The sequence below is a fragment of the Leptonychotes weddellii genome, chromosome 13, assembly GCF_054177405.1.
Source record: "Leptonychotes weddellii isolate Sample4059 chromosome 13, ASM5417740v2, whole genome shotgun sequence".
Taxonomy (NCBI): domain Eukaryota; kingdom Metazoa; phylum Chordata; class Mammalia; order Carnivora; family Phocidae; genus Leptonychotes; species Leptonychotes weddellii.
In genome coordinates, this window is record NC_138381.1 from 67,716,178 (window position 1) to 67,740,488 (window position 24,311).

The 24,311-nt window shown below is 43.2% G+C and overlaps 1 protein-coding gene across 8 annotated transcripts in view; it reads left to right on the forward strand.

Annotated features, from left to right (window-relative positions):
- The window catches only part of CIT (citron rho-interacting serine/threonine kinase), a 162,938-nt gene that overhangs the window by 14,411 nt on the left and 124,216 nt on the right, over nt 1–24,311 (forward strand). For all 8 annotated transcript variants that reach the window (XM_081802077.1, XM_081802076.1, XM_081802080.1 and 5 more), the window contains exons 5-8: nt 3,935–4,036; nt 16,678–16,820; nt 17,562–17,655; nt 23,911–24,114. In XM_081802077.1, coding sequence (XP_081658203.1) covers nt 3,935–4,036; nt 16,678–16,820; nt 17,562–17,655; nt 23,911–24,114 — 543 coding nt within the window. The remainder of the gene's footprint in view (nt 1–3,934; nt 4,037–16,677; nt 16,821–17,561; nt 17,656–23,910; nt 24,115–24,311) is intronic.

The window sequence follows — 24,311 nt, forward strand, 5'->3', positions numbered from 1 at the left end:
CTTTCCTGACCATTGGCTGGGGGATTTCGAGATACGCATATTGTGGGGTTAGACAACATTCGCTTTGGGGCACATTTTCTTTCTTTGTGCTGTGGGCATATGTATTTGATTTTTAAACAGGCCTTTGAAGAAATGAAATACAATTACTCTGTGGCTAGGGTGTTGCTTGTTTAAGAGCAGGTAAGAACTTCCCTTTTTGGTTATGGTATTTTTCTTTCTTTAAACAAGCCTGCTGCTCCAGACATATTGATTCATTTGCCGAAGGTTCTAGAGAGACGGTCATCAGCCTTGGTGTTCAGAGCAATTTATTAGTTACAGACGTCTGAGCGCACATCATGTGTCCGATAATGTACCCAGCTCCGTGGGAAGCCTGCAGAAGGAATTGAAGCTCCATGGCTGTTAGTTACAGGTTTTAAAAACAACTTTGGAAAGTGGAGGAAAAATGCAAATGTGTAAAGCAGGCGCTTAGCAGCTAAAGCATCGCAGAAGGGAGAGCAGTGAGCAAATTCGCCAACTATGGAGTGAGGAGAGATGTGGGTGAGCCAGGGACAGTCAGGGGAGGTTCACACCACTGACAGGGAACGTAGATTCTGGGCAGAGAGGCGTGACGGCAGGTGGAAGTGTGTGTGTGTGTGTGTGTGTGAGATGTTCCGGAGGATTGAGTACTAGAATGCTATACAGATGTGTGTGTGTGTGTGTGTGTTTTCGTCGTAGTGGTTTAGAACAGAGGGAATGGGGAGAAATGAGACATTTGGTTGGGGACAGGGTCATCGGGAAATTGGAAGAACCTTTTTTTTATTGTGGCAAAATATACATAGCATAACATTTACTGTTTTAATCCTTTTTAAGGTACAATGCACTGGTCTTAATTGCATTTACAATGTTGTGTGCAACCATAACCGCTTTCTGTTTCTGGAACTTTCTTATCACCCCACATAGAAACTCTGTACCTATGACATGGTAACTGCCCATCCCCCAAGAACTGTTTTTCGGAAATGTAGTTCACTCTGTGAGGCGGTTGGGGATCGTTTGCACTTTTGGAAGGAGGAGGTTGGGATCAGAGTTTGAGGACTTAGTGACTTTGTGCGGCCTCCAGTCAAAGGAGCAGTGGGGGCAGGAGGCTGCTTGTCAGAGTCCAAGAATGACGTAGCCTGTGTTTAGCAGTGAAATCTGAACAACTTCACCGAAAGGAGAAATGACAGGACGTTGCAAATCATTTGGAAGGGAAGACTGGAAGATGCTCACTCAAGCTTCCAGTACCTAAGCCACCACCTATCATCAGGACACACTTCCCGAGCACCTGTTCTGCGTGGTGTGCTTCTAGGTCTTTGAGAAGAGGCATTAAATGTAGCCCTGACCTTGCAGTGTTTGTTTTATATGGGAAGTAGTGCATGTAAAAAGAAAACAATCTAATATACTGTACTGCAGGCAAGCAATAGAGATGTTTGAATAGGTGTGCCTTCCTTGAGGTGAAGGACTCTCAATGACGCTGTGTGAGGTATGGGCTGGGGGTTTTTATTTTTTCGTTTCCTTTTATTTTTTTTTAATTTATTTTTAATTTTATTTTTTTTGAAATAAAGTGCGGGGTTTGCACTTACAACCCTGAGAACAAGACCTGAGCTGAGATAGAGAGGCAGAGGCTTAACCAACTGAGCCACGCAGGTGCTCTGCGTGGGCTGGGGGGTTTTTAAAATCAGACACACACAGGAGCTAATGAAAGCTACCCAACCATTCCTTAAGAGAGTGAATATGAAGAAAAGTAGAATCTTTAATTGAGCCATGGCAAGGCTTTGGAATTTAAGGGCATGAGAAGAGAAAAACGAGCACAGGGAGTGAGTGAAAGGAAATGCCAGAGAAGGAGACAGGAGGGGCACATCCTGTAAGCAAGACCGGTCACCCAGGAGAGGCCAGCACAGCTGCCCAGGGCTTGGTGAGAACCAGAAGAGTTCTCAGAGACCACTTATTTTAACAGAAGCTTCAGGGCTCAAACAAAGAGTCCACGGTGAGCAAGTAAAGATGTAGGTTCTTTAGTTTGGCCAACCTTCACTGCACACCTTTTATGTGCCGGGAAAGGAGAAGGACCTCAGATCAGGAGCAGGAGATTACGGCAGTTGGGTGGTGGTTCCCCAGCAACACCTAGATTCGTGTTTGATTGAATAGCTGGGTGCTGTAGCCTAGCCAAGTTGACACGGAAAACTAGCACAGAGTATGAACAACTTTTTTCTTCCTGAGCCATTTGAAAATCCGTTGCCAACCCAATGCCCCATTACGTCCGAAGACTTCAGTGTGCATTTCCTACAATAAGGACGCTGTCCCATGAACCACAATACAACCATCAAAATCAGGAGAGAAACAGTGCTCCATTACCACTGTCTAGGCTTCAGACCCCATTCATGTTCCACTGGTTGTTTCACGTTCCTCTAGAACAAAAGTGTCCAGCTCAGGATCCCACATAGCATTTAGTTGTCCTGTCTTTTTTGTCTTTTTCATTCTGGACCAGCTTCTCAATTTTCCGTGGACTCTCATGATCTTGGCGATTCTGAAGATTAGAGACCACTTATTTTGTAAAATATAGATATGTCCAATGTTGCTCAGGTTCAGGTGCTAGATCTTTGGCAGGAATATCACAGACAAGATGCCCTGTTCTCGTTGCATCCCAACGGGTGACTTTGTTTCAGTTTGTCGCGTTCACGTCAACGTTCACTTAGGTATCTGCCATGCTTCACTGTGGGGTCAGCCCTGTCTGTTTCGTCATTACATTAGTGTTCCGTAGGGAAGTGTTTTCGAACTAGAAGCACCTGTTCCTCACAAAACTTTCAATTTATTAACTTATAGCTGTGTGGATTTGCATTTTCCTGTTTAAGTCAATGAGTTCAAGCCATTATTGTCATTATGTATTTTTATACTCAAACTGTCCTCTAAGTTGGGCCACGAGACTCTCTTCAGGTTGATTTTTGCGTCTTTTGACACATCCCCTTCTTTGGGTTGTCTTTTGCTTTCTGGCACAACAAGATGTTCAGGCTCTTGCCTGCCCCACCCTTGCATCAGTTATTTCTCAAAGATGAGCAATAACTTTCAGTGTAAGAGGGTATTTAGAAGCCAAGATCTGGGCACTAGATGCCCTTATTGCTATTGGGGTATCACAGCTTCCAGACCCCTTTCAGTGGACAGAGCCAGGGAATACACCTACCTCTGCACACACATTTACAACGATATTTATTTCTCTGTCTCTGTATATTGAAAAACCATGTGTTCACACCAGTACCTCCAAGTCCAATCCAACTTCACTGAGTTTATTCTAGTGTTCACCCTTTCTGTATTTGTAGCTCTCTTCTCTTCCCTTAATATTCTAGCTTACTTTATGTATCTGTATGCATCCAGTCTCCTGTCTTTGCTGCCACTCCTCCCCTTGGTGGGCTCAGATGCCCTTTTCCAGGCCATCCCTGCATGTGGATGCCTTCCTCACCCTATGTGGGCCCTTGATACCCGATATTGGACTGCCCTTACACATGGTCGCTGCCCTCCTCACACTGCTTGGGCCTGGCACCCTGTTCTGGGCCACCGTGGCCCTCTCTTCCTACCACCTGTCATGGATGCTTACCTTGTTCTGCACCACGTAATGGCTTTAGGACTGAATTGTTCAGGGAGAGGAGGTGAAGAAGAAGAGAAAGAGAAATATACATAGATTTAAAAGAAGTGAGTTGACTTTAAGGTGAGGGGTTCAGCCAATAATTGGACAAATAAGATACAAATCTGGCAAAAATGTTGAGCAAAGTAGGCAAATGAATGAAATTTGTCGAGTGCTGGGCTAAGGGATGGTTTTTCTTTTTTTAAACTAGAGACATTAGTTTGGCTTACAGAGAGAGGATAGGGCATTCTCCCCACCCTACCCCAATGCTGTTATAATTGTCTAAAGAGTTTCTTTTCCCCCTAGGTTTCATTTTTTGAGGAAGAACGGAACATATTATCTCGGAGCACAAGCCCTTGGATCCCCCAGTTACAGTACGCCTTTCAGGACAAAAATAACCTTTATCTGGTGAGTCTTTCCATCCATCTCTCTAGAATTAGTCCACTGCTGACACTCAGATATCACAGATGTAGAACTGGATGTAGTTCTTGCCCGTACGGTCCATCAAGTTGCTTTCCTCACTTTGAGGTATCTTCCTATTCTCCTGTCCTAAAGATTAAGGGCCAGTCCATTTAGAGACAGCCCCATCTATTGTTGGGTATTGTAGCCATGGCTTAAAGGGCAATAATGAGAAGTCATTTATTTGGGAATAGTCTGATATGACCTTTAGTAGACTAGAATCTTGCTTTAATTTTTTTTTTTGAGTCATAATCGACATACAACATTATATTAGTTTCAGGTGTACAACCTAATGATTCAGTATTTGTCTGTGCTGCAAAATGATCACCACTAAATCTAGTGAATGTCATTAAATTTTTTAATTTTTAAAAATTGAGATAATGCATTGTGATTTTAAGAAAATGCAAGCACTGCAGAGCGGTATGAAATAGAAGGGAAGGTTCTCTTCTTTCTTTCTTTCTTTCAAGATTTTATTTATTTGTCAGAGAGAGAGAGCACAAGCAGGGGGAGTGTCAGGCAGAGGGAGAAGCAGGTTCCCTGCTGAGCAAGGAGCCCAATGCGGAACTCGATCCCAGGACCCTGGGATCATGACCTGAGCCGAAGGCAGACGCTTAACCAACTGAGCCACCCAGGCGCCCCTACCTTTCTTTCTAATCCTTTTCCTTAGGAAAACGTATTAATGGTTATGTATGTTCTTCCTGACCCTAATGGAAAAAATATTTCTATGTCTGTATTTATAACACATGTATATAGTTTGTTTTTACAAAATTGGTGTATATTGCTTTCTACTCTGCTCCTCAGCTTGCTTTTTGCCTTTCAGCAATTTACCCCTGACATCTTTCCATGTCAGCACGTACACATACAGATCTGCCTCATTCTTTTGTTTTGTTTTCTATTAAAATTAGTCAATATTTTATTACCTCCGACATTTATTTTTTAAAGATTTTATTTATTTATTTGAGAGAGAATGAGAGAGAGCGCATGAGGGGTGAGGGTCAGAGGGAGAAGCAGACTCCCCGCTGAGCAGGGAGCCCGACGCAGGACTCGATCCTGGGACTCCAGGATCATGACCTGAGCCGAAGGCAGTCACCCAACCAACTGAGCCACCCAGGCGCCCCCTCCGACATTAATTTTTGCCTTTGCCCATGGCAGTGTGTGGCACATGAAGGCACATCACACCTTGTTTTGTTTATTCTGTGCTTTGGTATCATTAAACATTTGAGTGTTAGGGGCACCTGGGTGGCTCAGTCGTTAAGTGTCTGCCTTCAACTCAGGTCATGATCCCAGGGTCCTGGGATCGAGTCCTGCATTGGGCTCCCTGTTCAGCGGGAAGCCTGCTTCTCCCTCTCCCACTCCTCCTGCTTGTGTTCCCTCTCTCGCTGTGTCTCTCTCTGTCAAATAAATAAATAAAATATTAAAAAAAAACAACAACAAAAACATTTGAGTGTTAGATGTGATTCAGAGGATAGTTATAGAATTTTGCAATTAATTGTAAATGAATCTGGAAAGGGGAACTGCCTCCCTACCACAGCTTTCTTTTTTTCTTTCTAATTTTTTATTTAAATTCAATTAATTAACGTAATGTATTATTAGTTTCAGAGGTAGAAGTCAGTGATTCATCAGTTGCATATAACACCCAGTGCTCATTACATCACGTGGCCTCCTTAATGTCCAGCACCCAGTTCCCCCACTCCCCACCGGCCTCCCCCAGATCTGCCTCATCATTTTGAACAGTGCCATAGTATTTCTAATGTACATGTAGCATAACGTATACGAGGCTAAAATTCATTTTGGGGCCTTGTTTAGGTTCTTGGGGGTTTAGATTCCTAAAGGAAAAAAATGTATCCCAGAAACAATTTTTGTTCCTGATTCAGCCCTTCAAACACGACCATCCTATTACCTTGAATGGAGAGAAACTTTTATAGAGCCTCACGTAGAGAAGGTAAGAGAGGGATGGACTCCTATTTATCTTGAACCTCCATAGGGTAGTTTGGGGGACTTTATTGCCTTTATTCCTGACCTATAATAAACAGTTTATTTGCGTTGGTTTCATATTAGTTGAGAACGCAGTGCTGGTAGAGAAGACCCCTGACCCCCCCAACTCCCGCCGCCCACAGCACTACCCAGCCTTCTGAGCGAAGGTGTTTTCATACAGATGTGTTGGGAGACTGGCCTTGCACTAACCACATGCTTCTTGAGGACCAACACTATGCCTGTTGTTTAGGGCCTGAAACTTCCTTTCCTTGAATATTGTCTTTGGAACTTTCTTTCCTTGAGACATGGGGCATGGATCCCTGACCTTCATAACTGACCTTGGTATGTTTTAGGCTCACTGACATTCTAGGATATTTCTTGCATACACAACATTTGCCTTGTGCTCTCTGTATCTTCTAGAGCCCCTCATGTTTGGGTGTATTAACAGACTTCTTCATTAGCTCTCAGAAAAGAAAATCCCTTGAAACAGCAGGGATTTATTTGTTTGTTATTATTGTTTTGGATGTTTTAACTTCAGCTCTGCAAGCAGTCTTTTTTGTGTTCAAGGCAACACAGAATACAGGTGGTCCTGGAACTAGCAAGGGCCCCGATTTGTGGCAAAAGTTGAGAGTCCCCAGTTTTCTGGTTTGCCTCGCATCGTTCTGTAAGCTTGTATTTCTCTTCATCTGGATTGAAGACCCAGACAAAGTGCATCTTCAAGAGGGTAATACTTCATCATTTTAAAAGTGTTAATCTCTTTGGGGCCACCATTTTTTATCCCTGCTAATTGGCTTTGTCCCAGTGGTGGAACCTCCCTTTCTTTTTAATCGTGGAATTCACCCCTGTGGACTTGCTCTTGGATACAGCCTTGCTGGAATACCTCAGGGATTGGGAATGTCAGCCTCTCCTCTGCTAAGACATCTCCCAGGGGCAGGGGGCTTTCTTTTTGGGGCCTTTTGGCTGGGGGGGGGCTTCCATCTGGATTTCGCCACTAGCATCAGCATTCTGGGCTTAATGACCGTCTTCTCAGGTTTTCCAGCCACCATCTTACAAGATGGGAATGATCTCGTTGCCTCAACACATTGATACCTGGCTGCAACGACTTTTTTTTTTTTTTTTTTTTAAGATTTTATTTGACAGAGGGAACACGAGCAGAGGGCGAGGGAGAGGGGGAAGCAGGCTTCCCTCTGAGCAGGGAGCCCGATGGCGGGGCTCGATCCCAGGACTCTGGGGTCATGACCCGAGCCAGAGGCAGATGCCCAACGACTGAGCCATCCAGGTGCCCCTGCAACGACATTTTTACACCCTTCTTTAGTAGCTCAGTTGGGTATCGCTGATGGGATCTTGTAATTATTTCCTTCTCTGCATTCTCTTCTCAAGTGCATTGGTAATTCGGAGTAAAATTCTTGCTAAGGGCACAGTTTTCTTACAAATATCCAAACTCAGCATAGAAGCTAAGATATGATTATAGATCCACCATCCCTTATCTGCAATTCTGAAACACCCAGAGCTCCGAATACCTCAAGTTCTTTTGTTACTTATTTGACAGCAAAACCTGATGTGAACTCTAGCAAAACCTGACCCGAATCTCATCTTCATTCCCTTTAGTGTGACTTTTCATACATTTTGCCTCAAAATTGTGAATGCATTTGGGTACAGGGAGATATCCCAAAACCCTACGCTAGGGTGTCACATAATATAAAATAAAGTATACACACCATTTTACTTTTCTAAAATCTCGACATTTTTAAGTCTGGAAATACATTCTGTACAAGAAGAGCGTAGATCTGTATTGGCATCTGAAGTTCCAGAATTCCATTGTACCTATTGACCATTTACAAATCACCAAACCTTTGAAGTTCAGGGAAGCACACAAATCATCCTAAGCTCCCTGGCAGTTAACTGTTCATTTGTAATGCAAATGCAGTGTAATTGAAGATACATTTAAAAATCAATGAGTAAAAGAAGTAGCCCGGTGATGGGTATTAAGGAGGGCACGTACTGCATGGAGCACTGGGTGTTACACGAAAACAATGGATCGTGGATCACCACATCAAAAACCAATGATGTATTGTATGGTGACTAACATAACATAATAAAATAAAAAAAAAAAAAAGAAGTAGGATTGGTGTCCTGTATATTTCTCAAAGCTACCTTTTCTCTCCATTCTTGCTTCTACTGGGTGAGTTCTGGCCGCCACCTTCTTCTGCCTGCGTTACTGCAGTAACCTCCTAAGTGTTCTTCCTGCCATCTGTCTTGCCCTTCCCCCAGGTCTTCTACACACTGCAGCCAAGTCATCCCACTGTTAAAACCCTTTAAGACTCCCTGCTGCCCTCTGGATGAAGACCAGACTCTTCCATGTGGTTTATAAGGCCTTTTCCCATATATCTCTAGACTTGTTGCTTACCTTTTCTCTCCTTTCACTTTAATTAATTAATTAATTAATTAATTAACTTGTATTTTAAGAGAGTGCAAGAGATGGGGGCGGGAGGAGGGATGGGGGGAGGAAGAGAGAATCTTTTTTTTTTTTAAAGATTTATTTATTTTAGAGGTGGGGGAGGGGCAGAGGGAGGAGAGGTGGGAGAGAATCTCAAGCAGACTCCCCGCTGAGCACAGAGCCCATCGTGGGGCTTGATCCCACAACCCTGGGCTCATGACCTGAGCTGAAATCAAGAGTTGGACGCCTAACTGACTGAGCCACCCAGGCACCCCAAGGAAGAGAGAATCTTAAGCAGGCGCTATGCTCAGTGTGGAGCCTGATGTTGGGGTTCATCCCATGACCCTGAGATCACGATGTAAGCCGAAACCAAGAGCCAGACATTTAACCAACTGAGCCACCTAGGCACCCCTCACCTTGCACTTTATATTCATCTTGACCTTCCTTTTGTTCTTTGAACTGGCCTCTGACCTTTCTCTGTGCCATTTCCTCTTTCCCTATTTCTCTGGCTAACTCCTATTTCTCCTTCTGGCCGTGGACCAGATGTCACTTCTTCCAGAAGCTCTTCCTGGCCCCTTTACTTCTGGGAGGGATGCCCTTCTGGCTGTGGACTCATAGCACCCTGTTCCTCCTCTTCAGGAATGGGTGTTGGGCTCCCCCACCAGGCTGCTCCATCCCTGAAGGGAGGGATTATGTCTCGCTTGCTTCCAGTAACGCTTCTCCAAGTATATGCTTAAGAAGCATTTACTGGAAGAACGTATGATTTATTTCATAGAAATTGATTTACATACAGATTAACTTATTGTGTTATGGAAATCACACATTAAGAGTGTAAATTTTATTCTCTAAAGTATGTAATTCAGGTTAGATCCAGTGGGATTTTCAAAATTTGGAGCAGAGTGCAAGGAAATTGAACTTGGATCCTTTTGAAATTTGATGGTTAAAAATTTCCTATTTGTCATTACATACCAATGAATGTGGCTTGCCATTTTCTGGTATACAGAAAATTGTAATGAAGCCCATTGTATTGTTAATGTCTGGTTCTATATAACAAGGCTAGTTCTGTATTCTGGCAGGCAGCCCATGGAAACAGCGCTTTGTTGATCTGGTTCATGATGAAATCTGTTCAGTTCCATATAACAGATGCCTTCACCAGTGTCCTTCCAGGAAGGAGCTGATCTTTACAAAGAAAGCATTGTTTTGCAACTCACTATATGTAGTCTTGTTGTATCTGAATGCTTTGTGAGATTCTTAAAGGTTGCTGGCTTTGTACTGATGTTTTTCGTACTGGGGGTCTTTCGGGCTGCTCTTGCTCTGAGCCTATAACTGACCCATGAATCTTCTTTCCTTACAGTGACCTCACATTAACCTCCCTCTGTTCATTCCAAACTTTTCTTCCCCAGTTGCATATAGGTTGTATTAGTTAAGGTATAGGCTAAGCTACTGTAACAAAAAGATACCAAAATACAGTCCAGGCTGATGGAGCAGCTCTGTTGTATGTTGATAATTCAGGGACCCAGGTTCCTTCTATCTTGTGGCTCCTCATCCCTTAGGATGTTGTCCCCCTGACATGGTGGGAGTTGGGCATTTAATGTTCTTGTTTCCCCTGGCTGGCAGGAGAAAGGGGTGGAGAGCAGAACAAGAAAACTCCTTTTACGTAGCACGATATGGAAGTGGGACACATCATTTCCTCTCCTATTTTGTTGACCAGAACTTCATCACATGACCTCACATCAGTACCGTCTAGCTGCATGGCCAATATCCAGCTAAGGGAAGAATGGATTTGGGGGGCAAGTTATAGTCTGTTTTGAGGGTAATAAAAGATAGATCTGGGTTTTGAAGCCAGGCCCCCTCGATCCACCTCCCATATTCTTACCCATTACGTTCCACTGTTGCATCCCAAAGCACTGCCAGTCTGACCCTGGCCCTGAGGTCCTACTTGGGATTAGTTCTTTATATTTCCTGTCTCGCTTATATTTCCTGTCTTGCTTATATTTCCTGTCTCGCTTTCCACCGAAGGTTGTGCAATCACATGGGGAGTATTTCCTTCCAGTGTAGGCACAGTTTGGAGGTTAGCGGTTTCTGGGCAGTGACCTGTATAAACACCAGCCCATGCTGTGACTGGGAGTCTGGAGAGAGTTAACAAATAGAACTTCATTGTTTATTTTAGTGAAATGTGGCAGCTTATGATAGTTTTGACAGCAAGACATGTGCTGTTTTGATCTCTCGGATAAGATTATCCAGTTTTCAGGCATGTCTCAAAACTTACCAGCATGTTCGCATGTTGCCGCTTGGGAAGCCGGGGTTTGGAAGCTGGCTGCCCGTCGGAAGGAAGCTGTTACTAGAATAGAGGTTCTCGTTTTATTACTCTTCCTTGGTTGGTCTCTCTGGAGTCATTGGCCTTTTCAGTTTCAACGTTCTCATTGGCAAAGTGAGATATTAATACCTCTTATTGACCCCACTTCAGTTGCTGAGTGTGTTATTGCCTTGGGGGGTCCTTTGTGCCTTCAAAACAGTTGTTTTGTGTCCTGCTCTTTTGAGGCATATTTCAAGTGAATGCGTTTGGAGTTTTAAGAGTCAAAATTTCGTTCCATTTTCCCAGTTTGCCTGGTTCCACTGTCACAGTTTCTGGTTTAGTAGGTCTAGGATGGGGCCCAGGAATTTGCAGCCAGGTCCCAGATGCTGCTGCCGGTCTGGGGCCCCCACTTTGAAAACCTTGGTCCTGTGGCTATAGCTAGCTACAGTTCCTGTCTGGGTACTGCTTCTTCCTTTCGTTCCTTCAGCAGTAGTGAAAAACCTGAGATCCTGTTCCTTGCACTTGGCTCTTTCAGGTGGAGGAGTGGTACCTACTCCCCTGTTGTTAACTGGCCCTGGGATTCTTCACCAGTGCGGGGTGCTTCATTAACCATGTCCTCAGTTACCTAGTTTGAGTGTGCTATCTGTGTCTTGCCAAGGCTCTGGATGATTTGGTGCTCAATGAGGATCTTTTGAATAGATGGGTGAGTCAGGCTGGGATTCGTATTTTCTGAAATAAAGGGTCTTCTCTTTTTCTCTTGGTGACCTTGCCCTTCAAGAGGAGTAACTTAAGGTCTCTGCCAGGGACCATTCTGCTTCCAGGATCTCTTCCTTCCTCCCCGATGCCAAAGATCGGGAACACTGCACAGGGCAGATAACAAGGCCAATAACATCGTTACATTTCCGTGGTACTTTCAGGCATGCTGATTGTAGTGCAAGCATTTCAAGGGCGAGCTGCTAGAGGGGTGGCCAGCACAGCGAGCCTCTAATGACGCCCTGTGCGAACTGGAACAGAGTATAAGAACGATTAGATACTCACCTCCTCCCCGCATATGGATACGTGTGCATGCGAGCATACATGGATGTGCACGTGCATGCACGTGCATGTGGGTACACACACACACACACACACTTTGTTTCAAAGGCAACTGCCATCCCTGTTCTTGGGGTGTAGATGCGAACACCAGCAGAGAAGCCGCTGCTCCTTCCAAACTGAACACATGTAAGATTTGCCCTTTAATTAGCATCTGCAGCTGTGCCATTAACAGGGTTTGTCTCTGTTGGCCTGAATGTCTTTGCTTTAAAAGAGCAAGTCTGTTATAGCTCCAAGCCAGGCTTGTCTGTCAGCTGCTGTGCTTTCTCTGCCATCTGCAGGGTGATCGCATTGTTTAGGACTGTTTCACTGTAGGGCTCTTTCCTCCTCCTGGCTCCCCGGCCTTTGATTACCATGCCTTGGTGATTGCCGTTCGGGTGACCTGCAGCTGGTCGTTGTGGGCAGGGACCTCGCACGTCCTTCCGCACAGGATGGTTGCCTCCGTGCTGATGGACTGGTTCCTTTCCGGCCCTTTGTTGCCGGTAATCCTGGCGTGGTAGGCAGATGACTGTCCTGTCCAGGTAGTCACTGAAAAAAAAAAAAATGGCAAACAGCAGGAGGGTTGGCTGTATTCAGGGCACCTCTGCCGTAGAAACTGTTCATCTGGCTGACGCAGGGAGCCTCTTTGTCTCTGCACCTTCATCTGCGGTGGGTCTCAGGACTGTGCTGGCCGCATGAGATCACCCAGGGAGCTCCCTAAAAATGCAGATCTCTGCACCTCACTCAGGGTCACTGGAATTTTTAAATAGCTCCCTGAATGGTTGGGAGGGGAGTGAGATGCACTTTACCCTTTCAGACTGCTTAATGTTTACTCTTGTTCATTCCACTAGAATTCCAGCCCCATGAAGGCAAGGGATTTTTTGTCTGTTACAGTCTCTGCTGTTTTTCTAGTATCTAGAACAGTGCCTGACACATAGTAGGCATTCAATTTTTTTTTTTTTTGATGAATGTGTTTATTTTTTTAAAGATTTTATTTATTTATTTAACTAACAGAGAGAGAGAGCGTGAGAGGGAACACAAGCAGGGGGAGTGGGAGAGGGAGAAGCAGGCCTCCGGCCGAGCAGAGAGCCCCATGCGGGGCTCAATCCCAGGACCCCGGGATCATGACCCGAGCCGAAGGCAGTCACTTAACGAACTGAGCCACCCAGGAACCCCAAATGTGTTTATTTTAAAAAAGCAGCTCCTCAGGTGATTCTGATGGGCAGGCAGGTTTGAGAAGCCTTGCCCTGGAGGACTTACCAGGTTCATTAGGTGAGAAGCCACATTTTTGGGGGATCAGTACCTCACTGGGCGTCTCTGAGTAGTTAAAGTCTGGGATGGAGTCATGCTTTTGGACAAAAGCAGGTGCTGTGAATGGATTGTCTGGCATAGCCTGGGTAGTGACTTTGGCCTTAAATTGTTTATAGTGTTCTGCTGACCCTGGTGTTTAGTTCATAACAAGTCACCTGGTATGGAGACTTGAAGACTCTTAGTTTTTGACCTTTAATGATGCTTTTGGAACTTCTTGACTTGGTACCGTTTTTAAAAGTCCAGAAGAGTTTTCTGAAAGTGCCCGAGTCCTGTTCTTCACTGTACGTCTAAGCTCAATAGCAAGATGATCGATTCGGCTTGGGTTGGCCACACATAAGCCATATTCCCCCTGGGCTCCATTCATAACAGAATGAGTGATTCTACCCCAGTAGGGTGGTTTTGGGGTAGGGATGACATCTCGGGACAGCCAAATTTGCTCAGTAAATTTCCAAATTAAGTTCTTGGATGGCGGGTGCTTGGAATTTTTAGTATGGTAATGTGGAATCGTGTTGATGGGTCAAGTCTGATTAGTTTCTTTGATAAGGACCCAGTCTATTTAGAGGTTTGTCATTTCGTGTCTATTTTGTCCCATGTTGTGGAGCCTGCTGCTTAGCAGCTGTTGTAATTTTTGTCGCTTGTCTTCTCAATCAACCCTGGTTTTGAATAAATGAAAAGTTGTTTGACTCAGAAAAGACTAATCTACTTTTGGCGGGGGTTTTTAGCTCAGGAAATTGGATCTTCTGAATAGGAGCAAAGAATACATATCTTTTGCCTTTTAAGAGATGGTTCTTCTTTTCTGAACTATTTTACTGGTCATTCCAAAATAGAATCTTCAGGAATAGTTGCAAAGTATTAAATAGTGGTCAGTTTGTGAGCTCTTAAAAGTTGCCAGCTGGTGCTATCTGTTTGATGTTGTCATCTTCAAACTTACAAGCCATTCTACTTCACACATCTTTAATAGAGCCAGGTTAGAACATTTATAACTGTGATGTGTCATCATAAATATGCATTGTTCTTATTTTAAGATGTTTCCGTTCTAAAAGCACGAGTACTTCTGTTGTTATCGGTGAATTTTTTTTTTTTTATATTTAAGACCTTTTTTAATGGCAATATATATTTAAAACAGATGTAAAAATTGGCATTCACCCACATATCCAGGGCCTGTGGAGAACCAGGTTGGGATGAGTGGGTGAGCTTTAGGCAGGCAGGTGGCTCCTGTGGGCTCTTCTGGGGCTGGTACTGGTAGCTTTCAATCTGCTGTGAATTTGGGGGAAATAAAGTCTGCATTTTAGCTGCTACCCCTTCTAAGTTTTGTTCTTCTTGTGGGTTCATAAATCTTTTTCCAGCGATTGCAGTGCAAATGGAACCTTACTCTTCCAATCGTCCAGTATCTGGTTGACTCTCCACTCCATGCAAGATGTCATGTGAATGGGGGAGATTCCCAGATGACACAGAGCCCTTGTGGAGGGCATGTGGGTCACTGGCTCCCCCAGGGGTCTCTGGTGTGGGGTTCACTTAGTGCCGGGCAGAATCTTTACTGGGCCAGCCTGCGGCCTCTGCAGATATGTGCAGATGCTTAATGTCTCACTTGACTAGAGCTTTCTTCTAATTCTGGACCGAAAGCAAACAGGAGTTTGGAGGAGGATGGAGAGAATTCACATCCCAAAATTGGCTTCTGGAATGCAGTAGTTGGAGAGATTTTGTATTTTTTTTTTTTTAAGATGTTTATTTGGATCCTGCCTCTTTCCAGAAAGGATTTGAGACAATTTAAAACAAAAGGCGTTTATAGTGTGGCACACAAAATGGGAAATCAGAGCAAAGGACAGGAAGAGAACCGAGTAAGAGTTAACATGGCTGCAAAGATGATCAAAATGTGTCCCAGTTTCTCACAGCCAGAGAGGGAAGGATCATGCGGCCGAGGATGGGAAAGGAAGGCGCTTGACCGGCAGTGGAGGACCTCCTTGGTTCCAGGCACAGTACTGCGAGGCAATTGGTCTCACCCCATTTTACAGCGGGCGAAACTGAAGGGCAGAGAGCTGAAGTCACCAGGCTGCGGTTTGAAGCCACCTGGGCAAATCGGCCTCAGAGCTGCATGTTGACTCAGAATATCACACTCAGTTATCATCAGAAGGAGGAAGGATTTCAGTTCCTTGGAGTGGAAGAAATTTTTTGCTAATCAAACATTTTACTTGAAGCTGTACTTTATATTCTGTTTTTTGTTTTTTTTTAAGATTTTATTTATTTATTAGAGCAAGCATTGGGCGGTGGAGGTGGGGGGGCGCTGCGGGGATCAGAGGGAGAGGGACAAGGAGACCCCTCCGCTGAGCGCAGAGCCGGATGCCTGGGGCTCAGTCTCACGACCCTGAGATCATGACCTGAGCTGAAATAAGAGTCGGACACTCAACCGACTGAGCCACCCAGGTGCCCCTATATTCTTTTTCCAGATTTTTTTCCTATGTATGTATTAACAAATGTAATAATTTTTTTTTTTTTAAATCACAAAAAGGAGGTTGTATTTTGTCCTGTATAGGATGTCACTTTGTATTATCCTGGGCAGCTTTACACGGCGGTATGAATAGATTGACTGTTCATTTTTAATATCTACATCTTCTCCCATTATTTAGATATATCATATTTCAACAGTTTCTTTTTTTTTTTTTAAAGATTTTATTTATTTGAGACAGAGAGAATGAGAGAGAGAGAGCACATGAGAGGGGGGAGGATCAGAGGGAGAAGCAGGCTCCCTGCCGAGCAGGGAGCCCGATGCGGGACTCGATCCAGGGACTCCAGGATCATGACCTGAGCCGAAGGCAGTCGCTTAACCAACTGAGCCACCCAGGCGCCCCTCAACAGTTTCTTAATGATGGATGTTTGGGGGATTTCCAGGCTTTTCCTCCCCTGTGTTACAAACAATGCTACAGTGAATCTATGTATCTATCGATCTACAAACTACTATAAGTTTCCTGTAAAATAAATTGTCAGAAATGGAATCATGAGGTCGGAGAGTGTATGTTCACATTTAAATTTTTAATAGAAATGGTCAGATGACTGTTGCAGGAAAAGATTGTATCATATTTATTGCACGCCTCCTCTAGTCTGCTGGGTGCTGAGAGAAATGCAAAAAGGATGCTGGAGGGTTTGTTGCCCTCTAGCAATTTCCATCTATACTGTGTACCTAATCCTAGGGAATGTCTGGGGTGTCGACTTGGGTGGGTGGGTGGGTGAGTGGGTGGATTTAATTCAACTTTTTAAGCTTGCCTTGCAAACATTGTGCATGGTGTCTGGGACTAGTCTTTCATTATATTGATTCTCTTGGGTATTGGATGTAATTTCCTTAGGGCAGGGACCTCATCCTACGTGACTTAAAATATGTCTCCCACATCTTAGTTGCTTTGGGGAGACATTGTAATTATAACGCGTCAGGTAGTATTTGAGGCTCTAATTGAGATGTTCCCTTTTTTGGGGTGTATGAAGAATTAATAACTTTGGCATTCTATGCAGGTCATGGAATATCAGCCTGGAGGGGACTTGCTGTCACTTTTGAATAGATATGAGGACCAATTAGATGAAAATATGATTCAGTTTTACCTAGCCGAACTGATTTTGGCTGTTCACAGCATTCATCAGATGGGATATGTGCATCGGTAAGTGAGACTCTCTGGTAGTGTACTGAGAATTTATGTGTATCACCTAAGCATTCCCACAGTAGAGAGAATAGATTAATAATTTCAGCATCAAAATGATGCTCCATCAAAATTTTAACTAGTCCTAACTGCAACTGGCTGAAAGTATATTTTCCAGAGTGGCACACATTTCAGCTTTACCCATTCAACAGTGAAATAGATCTAGAATTATAGTGTTCTCACGTTTGCTAATAAGATCTGTGACCATGGCTGATAAGACTGAGAACTCTCGCATGGGTTCCTTGAGTTATACGGTGGAAAAACCAAGTTCGATTTGCAGAGGGAACCTGCATTACCACATAGGAGCAGAAGACCATGGAGTTGTACTTCTGACCTCGCCCATTAGTAATTTACAAAGGTGTTCCAGCAAATCCTCAGTTGAAAAGTGTCTCTTTACATCCTCACGCATGTGATGTTTTATGTACATCTGAGAATGTTGTTCCCTTCCTCTCCCTCCCCCCTTTTCTTTTTCCTTCTCCTTCCCTTTCTCTTCCTCCTCCTCCTTTTCCTGCTTCTCCTTCTTTTTCTTACTTAAATTTGTTTTGCAGAATGTTTACTTTTTATTTATATCTATCAATAGGGAGATCTATATAGCAGAATTTAGACACTGAGGTTGTTGGCTGAATCAATATCCTATGTTAGCAGTTGCTTGCTGATTTGCATGGAGAAAACAACACTAATTTGTGGCCCTGATTTTCTTAGAGACATCAAGCCTGAGAACATTCTCATTGACCGAACAGGACACATCAAGCTTGTGGATTTTGGATCAGCGGCTAAAATGAACTCAAATAAGATGGTAACATAATGGAATGAGATAGCTTAATAGAGATTATGCTACAAAGTGTTCCGTGGTCCTCAAAAGTTTGGAAAATATGGGATAACTTTGAGTGACATTTTGGAATCTTCAACTGCCCGTGTAGGGCGTGATTTCTCTGGAGGTGGTTGTGGGGATGGGGACATAGAGCTATTTCCCAGACTTGCTTGACCTTGGCACCCTATCTGTTAATACCCTACAAAACATTTTTAGGCACATCCTTATGGTTTGGTTAAAACATAAAAGGGAAAATGCTCATTTTTGTTTTTCTTCTCATTTTCCTTATTATAGATTATCTTCTGTAATCTTATTTCACATCTGTATTTTCTATTCAGCAAAATTGAAAGAAATCACTGGCACATTTGAACCAAATAACCTTTAGCATTAAGAACAAACTGCTCAAAATGTCATTTCGAAGTCCTGGACCTCTGGTAAAAATTAAGCTGTATTCCCCATGCTAAATAGGAAGGCCAGAGGGTACCTGCTGAGATCAAGAGCAAGAATACTTGAGGGAAAAGATGACAAAGTAAAAAAAAAATATATATATATATATAGAGAGAGAGAGAGAGAGAGAGAGAGATTTAAAAACAAACCCTAATAAAATTGGTACAGACTAAAGTGAATTTTCATGTCATCTATGCAAAAAACTGGTAGGTCTAAGAGAAAATCAACTTAGATTTTAAGACTTATTTTAAAACTAACCCATTTGGTGACCTGGACAAATTTTTAGGAACTTGGCCTTTCATTCTTTCTCAGTAAAGTACTGAATCTAGTTAAAATGCACAAGTTAAGGGGAGCCTGGGTGGCTCAGTCGGTTTAGTGTCTGCCTTTGGCTCAGGTCATGATCCCAGAGTCCTGGGATTGAGCCCTGCATGGGGCTCTCTGCAGGAAGCCTGCTTCTCCCTCTACCTGCTGTTCCCCCCTGCTTGTGCTCTCTCTCTCCCTTTCTGTCAAAATAAATAAATAAGTAAATAAATAAAATTAAATTAAAAATGCACAAGTTAAGAGGTTAGAGAGGTTACTCTGTAAAATGCCCCCCTTCCTAACGTCTGAGAGTTAAGTCCTTATAAAGGGAAATACGTAAAATTGCCTTTTTTCCCTCAGGTTCCTTGGAGGAAAGGTGGGTGTTATCAGGTTGATATTAGGAAAAGGTTTGGGGTTATGTTAACTGTTTGCACTCTAGGCTCTGGCTTCCCTGTTCGGCAGACCTGAGGCCTACTTGAGATAATTTACTTGGTGTTCAGATCCTTGGAAAAACAGTCGCTCTAGGTGCTGTTTCCCCGCTCCCCGCCAAATCATGTTCTTGTAATCGACTCCTCTACAATGAGATTTAGATTATAGGAGCATGATAAGCATTTCATGTTTTAAAAATTACCTGCCGAAACAGGCATGAAAACTTAGTTGTTGAATTTAGTGGAATAAAGCACAGGAAAAAAGTTAAGTAATGGAAAATTTTTATCATATTGGACTCAAAAACTTGTTCATTGCATGAGTGACCTTAATAAACTCATGCATCTAGAAATGAACTGAAGCATAGATACATGGTCTAATAATTGAAGTGTAGATACATAGTCAGCTCTGGATACCATAGACATTGACCATTGATATTTTGCCCTGGATAATTCTTTATTGTGGGGGGCTATCTTGTGTATTATAGGATATTTAGCTATATTCCTGGCTTCTATCCACCAGATGCCAATAACACCCTCTCCTCCAGTTGTGAAAACCAGAAATGTCTCCCGGCATTGCTGCGTGTTCCATGGGGGACAAAATCACCCCTGGTTGAGAACCATCCCAAGTTGATTGAGAAACAGCAGACAGCTTATTAATGAAAGCCAGCACTAGGTATTTGCAACAAGAAAACCTACTTGGGGAAAACTAGATTATGATCCAAAGTCACTGCTTGGTAAACAAATGGGAATAAAGAGTAAGGCCCCATCTCTGCATCTGGAATCGCTCACTCTCTTCTGGGCCCCAGGTGGAGAGACTGGACTTTCCTTCATTTCAGGTTTCTGTTTCTCAGTGCTTCAGACTATCCCTTTTCAGTTCTTCTAATTGGAACAACCTTCACTTCAGGCGCAGAGCCCTTCAGAGTCACTCAGGTTTATTTGCAGCTCAGTGCTCAACCCCTGATTATTCTGGTGAAGGAGATAAGGCACTCAGTCCTGCATACTTGAGAGTAGTGCACCTCCTCTTCTCTTGGAGAAAGAATCACCTCTTCAGGGGCGCCTGGGTGGCTCAGATGGTTGAGCGTCTGCCTTCGGCCCAGGTCATGATCCCAGGGTCCTGGGATCGAGCCCCACATCGGGCTCCTGGCTCAGCGGGGAACCTGCTTCTCCCTCTCCAGCTGCCTCTCTCCCTGCTCATGTTCTCTCTCTCTCTCTCTCTCTCTGTCTGTTTGTCTCAAATGAATAAATAAAATCAAAAAAAAAAAAAAAAAAAGAATCGCCTCTTCAGAACTTTGTGCTTTTTAGGGCCAGAATGTGACAAGCACATAGGAAGGAATTTTTAGCATTGTTTTAAGTGAAAAGGCCTTTAATTATAAAAGACCGATAATCTACAATCTAGATGAAGTCAAGTATGGATATAGAAATACTTTTTTTTTGTATTTTTGATCAGTGGAGGTGGGTTAAACTTTTTTTTAAAGATTTTATTTATTAGAGAGAGAGTGCGCAGGGGGAAGAGGAGGGGGGAGGGAGATGGAGGGGGAGAGAATCTCAAGCACACTGAACTGAGCATGGAGCCCTTTGCCCATTGTGGGGCTCAGTATCACGACCCTGAGATCATGACCTGAGCCAAAACCGAGTCAGACGCTCAACTGACTGAGCCACCCAGGCATCCCAACATGTGTTTCTTTTAAATAGAATGTTTTATAGGCCTAAAGGACGTTCTAAATGTTTTTTTGTACTCAAAATATATGAAATATAATCTATGTTTACTGAAATTCATGTATGCTACTCACCTAAAATCAATTCTTTCCCCTACCACTCTCAAATATTATCTACGAATTTTAGATATTTGTGACTTTTAGATCTGTTGGGTTTTCCATCTTCCCTTGTCATTATTTCAAGCTTCTTGGTGTGTTGCTTTGAAGTATTCTTACTAACAGTGGGGAACCATACTGCCTAGAGGTTTGGGTGTTGAGCTGAGACATGCCATCCACCTGCTATGTGCCCTTAGGCTACCCATTTCACCTTATTAGAATCTCAAAGAGTGGCAAATAGTAAACTCTTCCAACCTGTCTCATTCAGCTCTCACACAAACACTTGTAAGGAGATTGTAAATAAAGAGCAGTATAGCATGTTAAGTGTTAATCAGCCTCACTGAGCAGTTGAAAATCTATAGGAGATAGCCTTTTTTGACATTTATGTAGGAGTGAGAAGATTTTATCCTTTTCCCCCAAGAGGAACAACATAGTGAGATACCATTCTACCCCTACTGCCCCCCCTGCCCCAACCCCCCATCCCACCCCTGCTTCTGCAGGTGGATGTTTCTGCCCTGCGTAGCCACATGGGGGAAATTTAGGTTGAAATAGTTTTATGTTTAAGCATTTTATGGGAAGAGGCTTGGGGGGAGACAGACAGTGGTTTTCTTACTTTCTTCTCATCTGCTTGTAAAGGAATCTAAGTCAATCCTTTTTTGTTTCTTTTCTTAACCTCTCTCTCTCCTGAAATATGACTCCGTCTTCTGTCTCCTAGTCATTTTGTTATTGTCTCCTGCTGAACTGGTGTATTTTCTTCCCTGTCAATACAGTGAAAATTAACTAAAATTTAGTAAAACTTTTCAGATGGTGCCCTGTACATGGCTCCACTTTTAGTATCTTACCCAGATTAGCTGGCTGTGAATAGCCACCAGAGGAGAGTGAAAGCATCCTGCAAAATCCTTATCAGGATGTGAGACATTAAGTGTTGAATGGGTTTAATGTGCTTGGAGGTCAGTAACTAATGGAAATTTAGCTGTCATTAAATTGTCATTAAAAACCTTTGTAAGTTACTATTAAGTACCTAATGTACTTTATGCAGGAGATGTGCATAAAGGAAGCTAGGGATATTTTCCCTTAAAATTTAGAAAATCACAAAGTGATTAGACATAAATGTGTATAATCACATGCCTGTTGTGGGGCAGGAATTAGGGAGTTATCTGACTTTCTTGGATAAGTCTCATCATGAATCTGAAAATGAGGCATTGATGACTTAAACCCCTTGCCTGGGTCATGCTGATAAACACAACCCAGTCAAGTTCCTTTCAACTCTTTGCTGGTGAACAAGTGACTAAGCCCTGTGCACTGCAAACAAGGAGACTGAATGTTCCCAAACAGTCTAGTGTGATGACAAAATAAAACCCAACAAGTGCAAAGATGCATATTTGAGGATTGCATAGTAATAGTTCTGCAAGGTAATTAGGCATAAAGGGTAAGCATTTAATGATGACATTAGTTTTTCTTCTCTTGTTTTCATATTTAAAAAAATATTATTGTCAGTATGGAGGGTTTTTACCAAAAACCTGTAGTTTAATCCTAGTCCCATGCTGAGCTCATTAACATTTACACACACATTAAAAGATAGAAGTCTTAGCGCAGGCTCCCCAGCATCAAGGCTTTCCCTTGACTTAAGCTGCTTTCAGTTTCTCAAGTTTAAGGTACCCTGTCTTAGACCAGATATCGTCTCCTTTCTCCCCACTTTTATCTATCAGCAATGGCTTGTGGCTTTCTTGGGCAGTGTGACCATCTAGCTTTCCCCAGTGGGTACTTGCAGTGAAAATTCTTTTTTTTTTGGTAAAGATTTTATTTTAAAGTAATCTCTGCTCCCACTATGGGGCTTGAATTCACAACCCCCGAGATCAAGAGGGGCATGATCCACTGAGTCGGCCAGGCACCCCTCAGTGGAAATTCTGTTGCCCAAAGCAATGGATGACTGGCGTCAAGAATACCAGTATCACACTGTTGTCCAGATTTAGGTTTGGAAAACCTATGGTGGGCTTGAGAGAAGGGGTGAAAAGAGAAGGAGTAGGGAGAATGGGTCTGTTTCCTACGACTGTGGATCTGTGGGGCAGAGGGATGGATTAAAGATTAAAGTTACAGGCTTGAAGAGCTTGAGTCTCCATCCCTAGGGAAGGGATATAAAGCCCAGCCTTAAAGATGCGTGCCATATCTATAAAATCTCTAACGTCTCTCAGGGGCACTCAACATCCTTTAATGCGGAGAAGATTCTTTTGTGCCCATGTAACTGCTCACGTGAGAGAAGCCTTTTTAAAGGCAGGATTACTGGACAACTGTAGGATTATTGGTTAACACAGATATGACTAAAATCAGGCCCTTTCTGTTTTGATGGGGAAGAAGTCAGAGAGGTGATCCTTAGCCTTTAAATTTCATGGATCAATAAGACTTCAAAACAATTTTCAAGGCTGAAAGGGTTGCCAGCTTACTGTGTTGTCTAGGAAGGAGTGGGGTGGGAGGGGGGCAGAAAACCTTTCATCAGCATCATTTCGAGAAACAAAGGACGTATAAACACTAAAACAGAAGGACAAATTCTTAAAAGGACAGTTCTTCAAATGGGATATATTTAGCTTTACAAAAAGACCTACTACATTGTCCTAGCCTTTCTTTGCCAAGGTCAGGTGCTTGAGTGCCACTGGATTGGAGGGCTCTGGATTTCTGAACAGTGGGGAGGGAACCACAGGACTAGGAGTTGGGGGTGAGGAAAATGAACTCATTAACATTGGACCTCTGGTGGAAGATATTTATCATGTCTTTCCCTGTGGGTGGTTCGAAGTAGGAATGTTGACTCTAGATATTTAAACTTGAGATACAACGAGTTTGCAATATTGTTTTGCCCCAGCTAGCTGCCAGGTTTTCAATAATGGGTAGATTGATCTTATAGATTCATCTTCAGGATTTATTATCATTTTGCTGTTTTCATAAGAGAAGTTCTGTGTAACATGTATCAGGAAAGACATCTTCTGTTCTAGTTATATACCCAACTCTTATTTGTGTAACCAAAGGGTGTATATCATCAACAACTCTTGCCCTTTTGCCTTTGGATTATATTATGTACTTTTTTTTTTTTTAATTAGTAAATCGTTTGCATTTCCTGACAGCGTGCCACTTGACAGAAGGTTTAAGTGCCTGGGAGAATAGTAATCAGTGGCAAATCAGCTCGTGTCTGAAATGTGGCTGTTGGCAATCTATTTGAGAATAATTGAAAGTTTGCTGTGTTCATTTTATTTATGGGTTTCCAGGTGAACGCCAAACTCCCGATTGGGACTCCAGATTACATGGCCCCTGAAGTGTTGACCGTGATGAATGGGGATGGGAAAGGCGCCTACAGTCTCGACTGTGACTGGTGGTCGGTGGGAGTGGTCGCCTATGAAATGGTTTATGGAAGGTCCCCGTTCACTGAGGGAACCTCAGCCAGAACCTTCAGTAACATCATGAATTTCCAGGTAAAGAGCTGGTCGTAGGTTCTGAAGTAATACGGAGAGCTGTCATTTAAAAATGTGCGAGTGAACATTTGTGATGTAAATCAGCAGTGCCTGGATAATGCCAATAGCAAATACTTAATAAAGCACCTCGTGCTAAAAACTGCTCTAGACGCTTTAGTAATTGTGTTTCATTGACTCGCAGCTGCCAGTCATTGTAA